Genomic DNA, 15,268 nt, shown 5'->3' with positions numbered 1-15,268 from the left:
TGGTTTCCTTTATTTTGTTGATATTCTTTATAGCAAGATTAATATAGTTGCTTGGCCCTTATGTCACTGATTTTTCTTATGTTTTGCATGAATATTTTTATTTTCTAACTCTCTTGTCTTATTCTTTCTTCTTTGACCTAGGAATGTTCAAAGAGGGCCAATAATGGGAAATTTACATTACGGGATCTTTTAGTGGTTCCAATGCAGAGAGTGCTAAAATACCACCTACTGCTCCAGGTATTTTATTTTTGAAATTGAAGGGGGCTGACTATCATCAGTGGATTGTAACAATGAGAGCTAAAAGTCTTTATCAAAGGGAGGTGATTGACATTTCCATAGATTTGAAGCTGATTTGTTACAAAATAAAATCCAGTCAAGTGTGGGTTCTTTCAAAGATCATTCTTCAGAGCTGAGGCATATCTGGGAAAAAAGAATAAACCACAAATTTTTCCTCAGTATTTGAATCTTTCATTCTTGGTATGTTTAACATGGTTAATAGTACCTAAGTATAATCATGGTACTTTGAAATGTGAACCATCGCTCCCAGAAAGAGGAAGCTGGGCCATACTTACAACATTCTTTTAAGATGCTTTTTTGCCGTCATGAATTACAATAAAGCCATACTTACTTTGGAATGCTTCTTGTTATAACCCACAAAGCATTAGCTTTTGCAGTTAGTTCTGTAATAAGGGTGGAGAGTCTTATAAATTTAATTTGATAGCTGTGCCAGGAGACTCATTAGTTCAGCTGCAAAGAAATATATTACTTTATTAGAGTGTCAACCCTGCTGATGCTTGTAAAATGTCATTTTAAAAAGATCTACTACTTGTATGTGAAGCATAATTTTGACTGCAGAGCAACATGCATTATGTAATATTAAATTTTTTGAATGATTTCTATGAGTCATCAATATTTTGATCAGTGGAAAATTGGAAAAACCAGAATGAATAGTACAGCTGCTTTTTAAAGAGAGCTGAGTCATGATTTTATAATCAGCCTGTATATTGTGAGAAGATGATATACAGTATGTCACTATGTTCTGTGTGAAACTATATTGTATGTTGTACAAGAAAAATATTTTAATGGACTTTGAAAGAAAAAATCAGTAAATTATTAATATTGTAATATGAAGTATGAATAGTTATTTCTGCATTTCCTATGATTTTAGCAAGTTGTGTTTGTTGAAATGTTTAATTCTCTTCTCAAATTATAAAGAAGTAGCCCATTTCCCTGGGAGGTTACTTCTTCACTTCATAAAAACTAAACCAGCTGCTTTATTTTCCATATGGGAAGTGGTTAAAAAATTATTTTATTGCATTTACATTTGATTTAAATATGTCTTCTGAGGCAGCATGTCAGCTGAGTCAGGTGTAATGGGACAATGACTTCTTTTAAGCAGTGCACGGTTTAGCAGAGGTTTTATTGCCACTGTACGTCCTTTTCTGCAGACAAGTGTTTGCTGTGGACTGGGATGATATACAATATAGTAATGTGCAAATGAACTCAAGTGTTTACCTGTGCCTTCAGCACACACATACAGTAATGATCTGATTCGGCAAGTTTTAAGTGCCAGACTGACCAAATTAGCTTCTAATGATGGTTCACTGGCAGCTGAAGTCAGTGTTTAGGCTATACAGCTATCATTCTTTAACACTTGTCAATTATCAGTTTGCAGTGGTCCCTACTCAGTTCAAAACTGCTCACTATGGGGATGAAATATGTGGATGAAGATCATAGAATCGAGATGTGAATTCTTAGGTTGAATTTATGTTTTCGGCTTATGTATTTTTTTTTTTGGGTGGGGATGAGCAATGACAATGTCAGTTTATAAACTGACAGTGAGTGAAAAGTTTTAACTGTTCACAGGAGCTTGTAAAGCACACTACTGATCCCATGGAGAAGGCAAATCTAAAACTGGCACTTGATGCAATGAAGGTAGGTATTCATGGCTATTAAGTATTTGTCTTAGTTGGCAGTTAAAATATTAGAACTGTTTCTTGGAGGAGATAATGTTTTTCACAGCAGATGAAGCATGTTTTCACAGGTCACAATGAGCTATGTAAGTGTATCAGGGTAAGTATACAGTTGAGGGCTTTGCTCAAGTCTGGAAACAAGCTCAGTAGTTTAATGAAATGGAGGGTTTATAAAATGGAACTTCCTTACTAAAGTTTACTTCTACATAATTTTGCTGTCATTTTTGTGATGAAAAGCATGTGTTTCAATAATATGGGTCTCACTTCCAAAACTTAGGCATATTTCTGTCACTGTAAGTCAATTCTAACCAATGTCAGTATTCTCCCATTGAGATGAAGACAGTTACCTTTCTTCACAAGTTGTTTTTTTTTTTTTTTTTTTTTTTCCCTGTCCTCTTAATATGAGGCCTGTAGCTTTACTTTTGAAAACAGTAGTGTCCGGAGATAGAATATTTGTTGCTGTGTATTGGTACAAATGTTTTATAGAAGAGGTGTTCTGCTTCATGTATAAGGTAATGTGTTCTGCACAGCTTCAAAAATGAAGCGCAGTTCTGCTGCAGTTCACAGCACGAATTGTGACATTCTTGTGCTGCATTGTGATTTTTTTTTTTCTATCTTTTGTGGGGGAAAAGGGGAAAGAAGTCAACATGACATAGGTCATATTTCCTGTTGTAATCTGTATGGTCCACAGAAGATGCTGTAGTCAGACTAAGTTAGTTTTGGGTTACACAGTTGTCTTGTATTATGCGATTGTCTGCCTTCAGTGCCTGGAATACAAACCAACTCACTAATGAGATTTTTGGCTCTCACTTTTTGTCATAACTTTTGTGCAGTGAATGCAGAGCATGCCATGACAATAATTTCCCAGGGAGAGATGCCTGAAATGGGACGGCACACTGTTGCTTCCACCTAGTGGCAAGCCATGCACCCTGGCTGCTGCTAATTGGCTAGGAAAGTAACCCTGTTTTTTATTTACTCCTGCCCCCCTTTTTCTTTCCTGGTTTGCTTCATTGTTTTTGGTGGCACTTGGATTCCAAATAAAAGACCAGTTAAGAAATCTCTTTGCCAGAGTGGCAAACCCAACACCCCACCTCCCTCCACTCCACAACCCAAATACCCCTGCCCTCTGAAGGTATGAGCATCTGTCCTTAAGGGTGCAGCATTGCTTCCCTCCTGATTTAGTATATCCTTTTAATAGATATTACTGTGCAATGTTGGTATGTTGCTTCTAAAAACCCTGGTGTGTCTGCTTGAAAATGAAAATATCTTTGGAAAAACTGCCAGCCAAGTGGTACTGCTCCCCAGGAAAGAGAATTCTTGGAAGGGTTATGCTATCAGATTTCTTTTAGCAGCAAGAAAAGAGGTTATTTAATTTCTACATTAACTCTTTAAAGACTGATGTGAATCTATCCTGCAGAGATTCATTTGGGATGCTTAGCATAATGATTACAGCTATTCTTAGACTTGGATTAAGAATGTCCTAGGAAGATGTATCTTTCTTCCACCCTCCAAATATGTGACCATACTGAAGGGGTACTATAAAAGCAAGTTGTGAGATCAGAATGCCTTTTCCAACTGCTGCTCTCAGCATCCCTGACCCTACCAATTGTCATTCTTGCTTATTCCTCATCTCTAACCATAAACAGAGAAGCCCCAGTGAATTGTCACTATTACTCAGACATGTTCAGAGCATTTTACAGGCTTTAGTGAAGTGTGTACAGTACATGTTCTGGTAAAGGGGGCAATAATGATCTCAACCTATGACTTCAGGTAATATATTCCATTAAAAGCCTCTTTAAAAGATCTAATGTGCAATGGCTTCTCTCTGCTGTGTAACAGTAAGAGCAAGTTCCTTGCACTGGGGCAGTAGCTTCTTCTCTCCTAATATGCAGCCAGGCTTACCATATGTCATATGATGTGTGTGATGTGATATATGCTTATGAGATGGTCATGACCTTACATGGTGGTTTTGAGCTGCCTGACATGTTTTCTACTATATGCTCAATCTACCTTCTGTCTTATTCTCAGATATTGGATGCTGTTGACTCTTTTGGTAGTGTGTTGCATAAATTACATTTCCATCTTTAATCTTGAAAATAAGACATTAATGAAATTCAGATGAAATCAGCCCTTTTTTACAATTTATCATGTTTTCTTCTTGCTGCTACATTTTTGTTTCAATAGATAGCAAGAAAGTTGTAAATAGATTGAAGATATGCAGAGGCTTTTTTCCTTCTTTATTTAGGCATACATATTGGGGATTCTCAAACATTAAAGATATATGTTTTTTTAAATGTACTAAATACACATATAATTCAAAGGCAAAATTAGAAATAAAATTGCCAAAATAGTGTATTAAAGTGGCTTGTTATGGAAAAGTTTTTTGCTCCCTTTATCTGTTTATGCTTTAGGACTTGGCTCAATATGTAAATGAAGTGAAGAGAGATAATGAAACACTCCGTGAAATTAGACAGTTTCAACTATCAATAGAGAATCTGGTATGTGATATTTTTCATTCATATGCAGTTTCAAAATCATTTTTGATCAAATATATTGATGTATTTTCTTCCCCATTTCATATAATATTATAGTACTCTTGGTAACATTTAAGTATAAATATGCATTGCTTGGTTTAGAAAAACATGAATATTTAAGTACAGAAATTGTAATTTTGTGGGGGGTCAGTCTGTAGATATATATATTTACATAGTTAAAGGTTTGTATTTGTACAGTAACCCAGGTGGCTTTGTAATGGGAGAAGTTTTCCCATTTGAAGACTGAAATGGAATGGACTGATTTTTTTATTGTATCTAGTTTAGATGATAGTAAGGAAAATAAGTTTTCAGGCCCTAGAAGTCCTTTTTTTGAAGTAAAAGGAATAAGTGATCCAACACTTGAACGTGTTATCATCTTGACACTTTTGCTGTACTGAATTTTGTGTATTGCTTCTGTTTCAGAATCATTCCCTCTTACAGTATGGAAGACCTCAAGGTGATGGGGAAATAAGGATAACTACGTTAGACAAACGTGCAAGGCAAGACAGGTGATATGACATCTGGTGTTTGCTATTAAAAAGCCTGTAAAGTAACTCTATTTAGATTTGAGGTCAGCCCAGTGATTCTTGAGAGTACTTTCCATTTCACTGTGTATTCACAGAACCTATCCACTGTTTACCAAGGGAATTTACAAAGTGATTTATGGCAAGTTCGCTATTACCGTAACATCTAAGATCACCTAAGTCTCTTGCAAATACTAGATCTCTAGCAAAAGTACTTTGAGTTTGATTTTTTTTTTTTCATTATGTCGTAATTTAGTTCTTCACCTTCAAAATTTTAAGTGCCACAGGCAAAGATGTGTAAAATAATGCTTTAGGTATCGGATTTCTGGAGTGTTTTTAACCATCTTTATATTGAATTTTTATAGGCACATCTTCTTGTTTGATCTAGCTGTAATTGTTTGCAAACGGAGAGGTGATAATTATGAAATGAAGGAAATAATAGATCTTCAGAAATACAAAATTACAAATAACCCCACTACTGATAAAGAAAATAAGAAGGTAAATATTTGTTGCTAGTTCATATAAAAATACATATTTTTAGCAGCAATTTTGCAGGAGTTCAGAATATATGCACAATTTATTGTGTTTCCAATGCACAAATGGGATTTAAACTTTGCTTATTTATAATTACAATATTAGAGTTAGTCATTCCTACATTCACTGTGTGTGAACACAATAATGTGGTCTTTCTGTTCCTAAATCAGGGAATTAAGGAACATACAAATCCTGTAGTGGTTTTTTTGTTTTGTTTGTTTTCTTTCCCTATCTTTCTTTTCCTTTTTTCATAACTGACGACTTTTGTATTGTCATCTTTTTATGCAGTGGTCTTATGGCTTTTACCTCATTCATATCCAAGGTGAAAATGGTTTAGAAGTTTATTGCAAAACTAAAGACTTGAAGAAAAAATGGCTTGAACAGTTTCAGATGGCTCTGTAAGTATATTTTTATTAAGGTAGAATCATGCTCATCACCAGTGGAAGGATATCACTTAAATTATGCTGAATTGCTTTCATGTACAGTTTTTTTTTTTTTTTTAATACAGACTGGTTATCTATTTTATTTGACTCTTTGAAAATAACTGACTAACATATTCAGAACAGAATATTTCCCTGAAACTCCTCTTGGGAAAGAAAGAGGGCACTCTAGGCTATGAATTACTCTGCAACTTTGCTGCTAAGACTGTTTTAATAATATGTGTAAAGCAACCAATTTAACAATAAATATCTAACTTAATGGTGACATTTTCCCCTACCGTTTTTATTTTGATTCATTAAAATATGGTTTTGAAAGGTGATGCTGATGATTTGGGTGGGTGTCCTGGCATCTTTCCAGATGGCTTTTAAACAATTTGTTGTTCAGTATTTGGATAAAGTTGCTTGGCTTCTTAAATTTCGTTTCAAAACTTCCTTTATATGTTTTCAGCTAAAAGAGATTACTTTAGACTTCTTGAAAAGTAAGTTGTTCAGTGCTGCAGATTACATTGTTGTTCTGTAGCATGAACTTTATTTCAATTTCTGATTCTTGTCAGAAAGACCAACATGATTATTGACACCTTAGGTATTCTGATTAAATTTAAAATGTGTGAACAAGGGAATCAGATGACAGGGCGATGCTTGCTTTATGGTTAAACAAAAAAATAAAGAGTGAGGAGGAGTGAGATACTTCCAATGGAAATGGAGATAGCATTAATAAAAATTGTTTTGGGTGTGATTGTAAAGATATGTGGATTTCGGAAAAAAGGTTATTATGAGCTTATATCATAGCAGCCTTCCAGTATCTGAAGGGGGCTAGAAGGATGCTGGGGAGGGACTATTCATTAGGGACTGTAGTGATAGGACAAGGGGTAATGGATGAAAACTTAAACAGGGGAAGTTTAGATTGGATATAAGGAAGAAGTTCTTTACTGTAAGAGTGGGTGAGGCACTGGAATGGGTTGCCCAGGGAGGTTGTGAATGCTCCATCCCTGGTTGCGTTCAAGGCCAGGTTGGACAGAGCCTTGGGTGATACGTTTTAGTGTGAGTTGTCCCTGCCCATGGCAGGGGTGTTGGAACTAGATGATCTTAAGGTCCTTTCCAACCCTAACTATGATTCTATATGAGTGAAACTTGCTCATAAACTCTCTCTCTATATATATATGTTTTTAAAACCATAGTATGATGGGTGCTAATGATTTAAAAGAAAACAGAAGGGAAGAGAGCCTGGCTGGATAGATATCTAAGATGTGTGGGCTAGGGTTCCCATCTTGTTGATTTTTATTGATGACAAAAATGGCCTGTGTTTTGGCAAAAAATTTGAGGTAGCATAGTGGGGGATGGGAAGAGGTGTTTATTTATAAGTGTGTAGAGAGCTGAGTACTTTGCCTCTTTCTGCCCCTGTGCTCTCCCTGCTGCATTTCCTGTAATGTCAACTCAGATTTATCAGCTTTAGCATTGCATCTATTGATCACTCTGGTCATCCTGTCCCAGTGCACAAAATACCCAACCAAACAAAACAAAAGTCAGCCTAGGAGGTAAAGAGAGCAGTAGGAGAACTCTGATTTTTCCCAGGAGCATATCCTTAGTTCTTCCCAAATATTTTTATGGTTCTGTTCAGGATTCTCCTCCCCTGTCACCACTGTATGCATAGTGAGCCAGTGCTCATGAGCTGTTCTTGAGCGTGCCTTTGAGAACAAGGGTTTACTGCTGCTGCCCTATGTGAGCAGAACAAACAGGACCTCAAGTATTGACAAATTAATGTTCTCCTTCAAGGTAAATGGAGTTAGTCGTTGAAAATGCGTGGTGGTGTCAGCCTTGTCTTGTATGTTCTCGTGAAACCATACCTCTGGTTTAACCTCTTCCTGTGTAATTGAAAGCTGTTGCACAAAGGCATGGGAGCTGGAGCAGCAGGGTTGCTGCAGGTCAGGGCTAAGGTGCAACATGACATAGTGGTGTTATTTTTATTAGGCAATGCTTTTGCTCCCGTATACTTTTATAACCACTGGGATTGAAAACAGCGTGGAGCTTTTATGCTTTCTGAAGTTTTTATAGCTTTTCCCCAGATTTGTTACATAGGTTTGACTTCAGATTTCCCTGAGCAGCTCTTCTGAAACATATCTTGGTGTATGTACGAATAATTACACATGCTGAGGCACAAGAGTTTGTATTGGGGAATAAACTAAGTCAAGTATTATGAACAATTGGTTGGTTGGTTTGATTTGTTGTTTCCATAGGTCTTAGTGTCTGCTGTGTAGATTATTTGTGCGTGAATCTACTTTGAAAAGTAGCTGTGATTGAAATTATGCTATTATTCATCATACTCAATTATAATTGCTACCTGTATGGGCAGAATACCTCTCATTACTTGAAAACTTTACTGAGACTGCAAAACCAGCCCAGTTGAAGAGGTGAATTGCATTCTTTTTTGACTATCAGAAATAATGATGTTTTCTGAGTTCTAGACAGAAATTTCAGTGCAGTTTTTGTTGCCTTTGGGATATCAATCTGTATGAAGTCACCTCTGTGCAAATGACAAGAACATAACAAAAGAACAAATTTATATCTCTTGTTATTTTTAAATTAAGAATTAACCTTGTTGCCACTAGAATAGTTTCATTGGCATAACTACGTTAGCTAGGCTATAATTTTTTCTTTTTTTTTCCTTTTTTTCGGAGCTTAGGTATTTATACCAGTATCTGAATAATAGTGATAGTTACATTGCTGAAAAGGCATCTACTGTTGAGATGCTGATGGTGTTGAGAAGAGATTTTTGTTTCCAGTTGTGGGAACCTTATGTTACCGATGAAATATGAAATAGAGGAGAAAACTGCTTTGTTGGCTGGACTTGGTTTATGTTTGGAGGACAGGAATATGTTAGATGGAAAATCTTTAGAGGAAGGAAGGATGAAATCCCAGTGCAATTTCCAGAGTGTTGCTTTTCACACTAGGAAATTACTGGTAGAAAACTAGTTTTGCAAATGTGTGAAAATATTCTACCTGTTTGTCAACTTTGTTACTGTGGTATATGGCAATATTTTTTTTTTTTTTTTTTTTTTGTGAGGGAGATTAGGAATGATGTGTTACTGGTCATAAGAAATGGAGTAAATAGTTTTTATTCATATGGCAGTTCTGTTGCTACAGTATGTGCCTGCTGTTTTCCTGAGACTATTGCTTTATTTAGTAAATATATAATACTAAAATACCTCAATTCTTACTTTTCCCAAGAATTTCATGAGGCTTACTGCTGAAGCCTTTTCATATTCTACATGTTCAGCAGCAACGATGCTGTGGCTCAGCTGCACTGAATTTGATGCTATTGACCTATTCAAAGTAATTGCCACAGTTGAGGCTGTGTCATCTCTGATTTCCATCCTCCCACTCCCTTTTTTTGTGTGTGTGTGTTTTCAAAATTGCTGATAATTTGGGAGCATTGGATTTTCTAGAGGATGATGAAATGAAGTAAGATGCTGGGGAAAAATGGTTAACATTACACTTAAGCTCCTGAAGCTGAAACTGTAGCTGAGCTCATAAATCTGGTGAATTTGAATTTGAGAGCTTTTTGTAAAGCTAGCAGACAGAGAGCAGTGGAGGGTGTTTCAACAGGAGCCGTCATACCACAAATGGCCAAGCTCTTTCTTGATGTGCCTGTTCCCTGGCTGATGTGAGTGGAAGCTTTGCATGCACAGGGAAGCATAACTGCTTATTCCCTTGAAGAGGTGCAGTGCTTAACAGCAATAGGTGGTTTATTTGAGTAGTTGCTGTTTTGTTCTTGGAATTCTGCTCATAGTAATGGATGAGCCTATAGCTTTATGGGTAAATAAGCACTTCTACAAAAGATAGTACTACAAATACTTCACTGTAGTAGACACGGAATGTTTAAATTTAATCTAGCTTGTCAAATAACATTGGTTTAAAGGCAAAATCATTCCATATCCAAGCTAATATTAATAGAAGTGTATAGCCAAATTAGAGACATCATGTATTGAGTGAAGTTTGTCAGCAATGTGATGAAGTGCATGGCTTATTTGCTGTAACTAAGACATTAAAAACCTCAAAAACTGGGAGTGTGAGAGACAATTTTGTTAGATCTCTAGTAGCATATCCTGTCTAATCTCTGTTCTCCTGTATTAAGAATAACCAGAAGAATCAGAAAAAATACGTAATGTTTCATAATATACCTACAAATTACAGAAAATATTTGATAATTTTAATTTAAAAGGTAGCATTGACTGATTTTGCTTCCCCTACCCATCCTTACTCCATCACACACAGCCCCCTCCCCCCCCCCCAATATCTCCTACGGACACTTTTCTTGTTTTAAAAAATGCTTGCTTTTGAAAATGGTTAACTAACTTATGTTTCAATGGCTCTATACTAACCATTCTTTATTAAAAGACAAAACTCTTGAAGCTATTCCCTATTGTGTGCATGTATTTACTTCAGTTATATTACTCTGGAACTACTTAGCTCACTAATTATCAGGCTTAATTTCTTATTATGTGGCAACTGCTTTCCTTGTCATTAATGTGATGAATTTAATTCTCTTATTTCATCATGAGATGATAGAATAAATGCTGAAAAAAACCATGTTGATTATTACTGCAACTGTCTCATGTTGACACTAAACCTTTGCTTTAGTCCACTAAATGTTTCATAGAATCATAGAATACCAGGTTGGAAGGAATATAAAGGAACATCTGGTCCAACCTTTCTAGGCAAAGCATGACCTAGACTAAATGTCCCAGCACCCTGCCCAGCCAAATCTTAAAAGTGTCCAGCCTTGGACACCATTTTGTTGGGGAGATTATTCCAGTGGCTGATTGTTCTCATTGTGAAAAAAAATTCTCTTATGTCTAGTTAGGCTCCCCCCAGGAGCAACTTGTGACCATTACCACTGGTCTTTTCCATGCGAGTCCCTGTAAAAAGAGAGGCTCTTAAATACTGAAACAACATGGTGGTGAGGTCTCCCCTGACCCTTCTTTTCTCAAGGCTGAACAGCCCCCATTCTCTTAGCCTTTCCTCATACAGCAGGTTTCCCAGTCCTTTGATCATCTTTGTGGCCCTTCTCTGGACTCTTCTTAGCCTTTTCACATCTTTTTCCGTAGACTGGGCACCAGTACTGAACCCAGTATTCCAGGTATGGCCTGGTAAGTGCTGAGTAGAGTGGGACAATGACATCTTTATGTCTGCTGGTGATGCCTTTGTTGAAGGCATCCTGCTGGCTTTCTCTGCTTCAGCTGCACACTGTGACACACTGTGAAGTCATATTGAGCTTGTTGTCTACCAGGATGCTCAGCTCTCTTTAAATTTCTTTTTGTGCAGTTTGTTTCTTGATCACAGCACGGAGCCAGGTGTGTGTTGCTTTCCCCACAGTGGCAGAGAACTTTTCTATGAAAGGCCACATATTATATTTTCCCACTGACTTAATAGCTGAATCCATTAGTGTAATATGGCATGCAATATCTTACGCTGGTTTGTGCCAAATTTATTTTGTCATCATGGCGTCCAGTTTGCTAATTTAATTAAGTCTTTCTCTGGTTTCTCAATTGAGCTTTTTAATCCACTCTGAAAATGGCCATCAGCAAACTTGGCTTCAGTGTATATTCTTAGATGGTAAAATCTAGACAGAAATGCATTTTAAAATGTAATCGCAGAAGAATTTACGTTGGAAGGGGTCTGTGGAGGTTGCATACTTCAGTGTTTTGCAGGGCTTAAGTTGCTCAATTTAGTACTGCTGGATTTCATGATGCACAGAACCAATATTGCAAGGTTTCATGCAACAGTTTTTTTAACACGCCTTTTAATTAGGCTTTACTCAACATCTTTCACAAACTGAGAAGTGCATGAAAACGTCTTGCAGGCAGAGAGGTAGTTTTTTTAATGTACTTAGTTAAAATTTCCCCTTCAGGAGTGCTATGATTGTAGTTCAGCTTTGACATTGTTACTGAAATTGCAATATTAGCTTCACGTCTGATTAGCAATGCCTGAAAAATAAGTGGGAAACGTACGATTTTTACAGTGATTAGGGTATGAATTAACTGCACGGAGTTAATGAATATGATTTTCTTTTTTTTTCTTAATATCCAAATAAAAGGTATTTCAGACATGAAAGCCCTAAAAAAATGTAGTGGTTTTAATTTTAATTATACTGTATTTAAGTTTTAGGTCACTACAGACTCTGTGCAGCAGCTTGGGTACAGTGTAGCATGTTTTTTGAAAAATTGCCATTTCGGTTAGACATTAATTCACAACCTGTAAATCAAGGGATGCAGAACACATCTGATTGTAAGGAAATAATCTTGAGATTCATTGACTCTCAAACCTGATAGGTATGTGTGCAACATTTTAGATTAGGCAAGCTACATGAATTGTAGATAGAGCTCATTGGTTTTCTAAATTTTAAAGAAAAGTAGTACAAGAAACCAGGTAGGTGGAAAGTGTTCTCTTACCTATTGCCTTACCTATTTTGAGATTTGGTTTGCATTCTGTGACTAATGACATTGGTCAGATTCAGCTCAAATAGATCTGTTCCCTCAGATAGTGCATTAATAATGCATGTGCATTAAGACTTCTTCTGAGAGAATATTTGAGCTCTGACATATTGAACATTGACATATTAAATTAAAGCTTTCTTATCAGAGCACTTTAAAAGCTTTAGATATCTGATGCATTTTTCAAATAGCTTGCAAAGATGTTTCACTTGTACCAGCCTCGCACAGGTTACCAAAGCAATGAACAAATATGTCTGCCTGGGCGTCTCAATCAGTAAAAATATTTCAGTATTGCAGAAATGAATGCCAAGTTGACGTTTGCCAAAGAAGAAAGGTTGCCTGTCATTTGTTATGACTCCAGTTGGTTTTAGTAGAATGTTTATCAGGGTTGTAAGCAACCATTCACAACATATTTACAGTTATGCAATTCCTTTAGGTTATTCTGGACACAGCAAGAGCTGTGTGCGTATATGATTAAAAACATAGTCTAAGGACAGTGTAGAATGTGAAAGCAAACCAATTTCTGAAAAGAACTCGTAAGCACTTGGAGATGATAAATATAGTTCTATATTAGGTCTTCTGGTTCACAAAAATCAAAGATTTCCCAGTCATTATGTATTTACATCTTTGCCTTACAGCATGTGAGATATATTACAATGAAAATGAATGTTTCTTAAAATTCGGTGAAATAAATTTGTAGTGACACTGCATCATAAAAATAGAGTACCAACATCTAAATATTGGGTTTTTTTTTTTTGTAAGGTGCTAGTTTTTTCCAGTCTTCAAACATGGACTGCTGGTGTTTCATGTATGTCCTCCTGCTTTGGCTATATAAACAGATGTCTCAGTTTCTCCCTGCAAACCAATGCTGCCTTTTTTTCTGAGCAGATTTAGGTGCTTTCCAGTAATTTGCAAGTTATGGCTATATACATGCTATATTTTTACATTTTTTTACTCCAAAACATTGACATTTGTCTTCAGTTAAGTGTAAGTATAGGATAAAATACTTAAAGCTGATCAAGACAAGTGACTTTGTAAATTTGTATTTGAAAGACTTAGAACTTTCAGTCATGTGTGACAGAGCCTTGTTCCTATCAGGCAGTGTTTGAAAATGTCATGTAGGAATAGATTAGCTCAAAGCAGTCCATCTCCCATACTTTTCAGGGAGGTAGGCTGATAAGAAAAAAGGAAAGCCATTATCTTGTTTGAACAATGCTGTACATTGCCAAAAAGTTAACAAGATAATTTCCTTGATCTCAAAAAAGCCACTCACCGTATGATCAAATAAACAAATTTTCTAGCAGAGTCTTAGAAGTTGTGTGTTCTTCATTAAAAGTACAATTTACTTGTGATATGGTTAATTTAATTGTATAACTTGTCTTCTTGATGGAGGCTTTTTGATGTGACAACTCAGAATGTCTGAGTATTAGCATATGGAGAATTGATTGATTGATTAATGTAGTAAATAGCATCTTCAAAGATGATTCTGAAATATAACAGCCTAGCTGGAACAGAGAAAATAAATTAGCTGTAAGTAATCAGCATTGCTCCTGAGAGGTAGAAAAGAAGCTGAAATGTGGAATGGCATTTCTCACGTTTAGTGAGACTAATTCTCTTAAGAATGCCATTTTCTCTCTTCAACTTTTATCAATAAATAATAAAATTATTGTAAAGATTGAAAAAGCATTATTTATTAGTGGTTGTCTCTGCATGCTTATGTTGTTTTATTACACAAATAGCTTTATATTAGATGACAGCATGTTGTACGAAGGGGTCACTTGAAAAGGTGATAGTTGCACTGAAGCCAAAATATTTTGAGTGCAAAGGATATTGCAAATCTAAGGGTTGTGCTCTTTGTGGGGAACAGGGTTCTAAGCAAAGTTTGCTGCATCTCAAAGCAGAAAGTGAGATTGAACATCTTTCAGGACCAACTTTGCATGTAATTTTTCGTATGAGGTTTGGCTGAAAGCTTTTTGTCAAATGATGACAGTAACATGTATGGTTTTCTGTTCCTAACTTCTGCTGTCCAAGTTATTACTGAAAACATTTGAACATGTGACAAATGTTAGCTGTATGCTACTGCCTGGTTAAATTTCCCAGAAATTTGAGATGTTTAGTACCAGTTGTCATGGCCAACTTCTGCAGTGCTTACAATTTCAAAAGGAGGTCACTTTGGCACAAACCAGGAATTTTAACTTCAGATATCTTCATAAATAATTTGTGTTAGCAATTAATAATTTAGAAATACTTATGGCAGATCTATGTTTATTGATGAATTTTCTGTGATGATGTGAAATATAAATTCAATAAGTAAACCTGGAATGACTATTTTCAGTGTCCTCGGGTATTAACCTGTGCCATTTTCTTTTATAGACTAGCTGCATGAATAGAGCATCAGAATTCATGTCATATACACTTTAAAATGTTCTTCAGCAGTTTGTGCTCCGGGTGTCCAGAATTCTGAACAGTTCTATATGGAGCATTTTAAATTATCATAAGCATAACATGAAGTGCAGAATAATAACCGCTCTAAAATACAAAGGTCTAACTTGGGGTTGAAAGTTGAGGAGAGTTCAAGGTATTGATTTTTATCTGAGCTCTCTGTAGTATTTCTTACTTCAATATTTAAAACAGTTGCAGTTCACTGCAGACTCCTTATCCGACACTTCATGCATCTGCTTATTTGTTATTCCTCTGGGCTCACAGGTGGGCATACATACATTAATTGTTATCTAAAGCCAAGTTTCAATCAAGTGAAATGGCTACTCAGTT

The 15,268-nt window shown here is 36.0% G+C and overlaps 1 protein-coding gene across 2 annotated transcripts in view; it reads left to right on the top strand.

Moving 5' to 3' along the window:
* Nucleotides 1-15,268, top strand: part of VAV3 (vav guanine nucleotide exchange factor 3) — a 165,295-nt gene that overhangs the window by 74,101 nt on the left and 75,926 nt on the right. For both annotated transcript variants that reach the window (XM_080622914.1, XM_080622913.1), the window contains 6 exons: nt 142-237; nt 1,867-1,935; nt 4,385-4,471; nt 4,931-5,016; nt 5,397-5,529; nt 5,854-5,963. In XM_080622914.1, coding sequence (XP_080479040.1) covers nt 142-237; nt 1,867-1,935; nt 4,385-4,471; nt 4,931-5,016; nt 5,397-5,529; nt 5,854-5,963 — 581 coding nt within the window. The remainder of the gene's footprint in view (nt 1-141; nt 238-1,866; nt 1,936-4,384; nt 4,472-4,930; nt 5,017-5,396; nt 5,530-5,853; nt 5,964-15,268) is intronic.

Source organism: Psittacula echo (genome assembly GCF_963264785.1).
Source record: "Psittacula echo genome assembly, chromosome: 7".
Lineage (NCBI taxonomy): Eukaryota > Metazoa > Chordata > Aves > Psittaciformes > Psittacidae > Psittacula > Psittacula echo.
The sequence above is the reverse complement of the archived record's forward strand: the minus strand, read 5'-3'. Positions and strand labels throughout refer to the sequence as shown.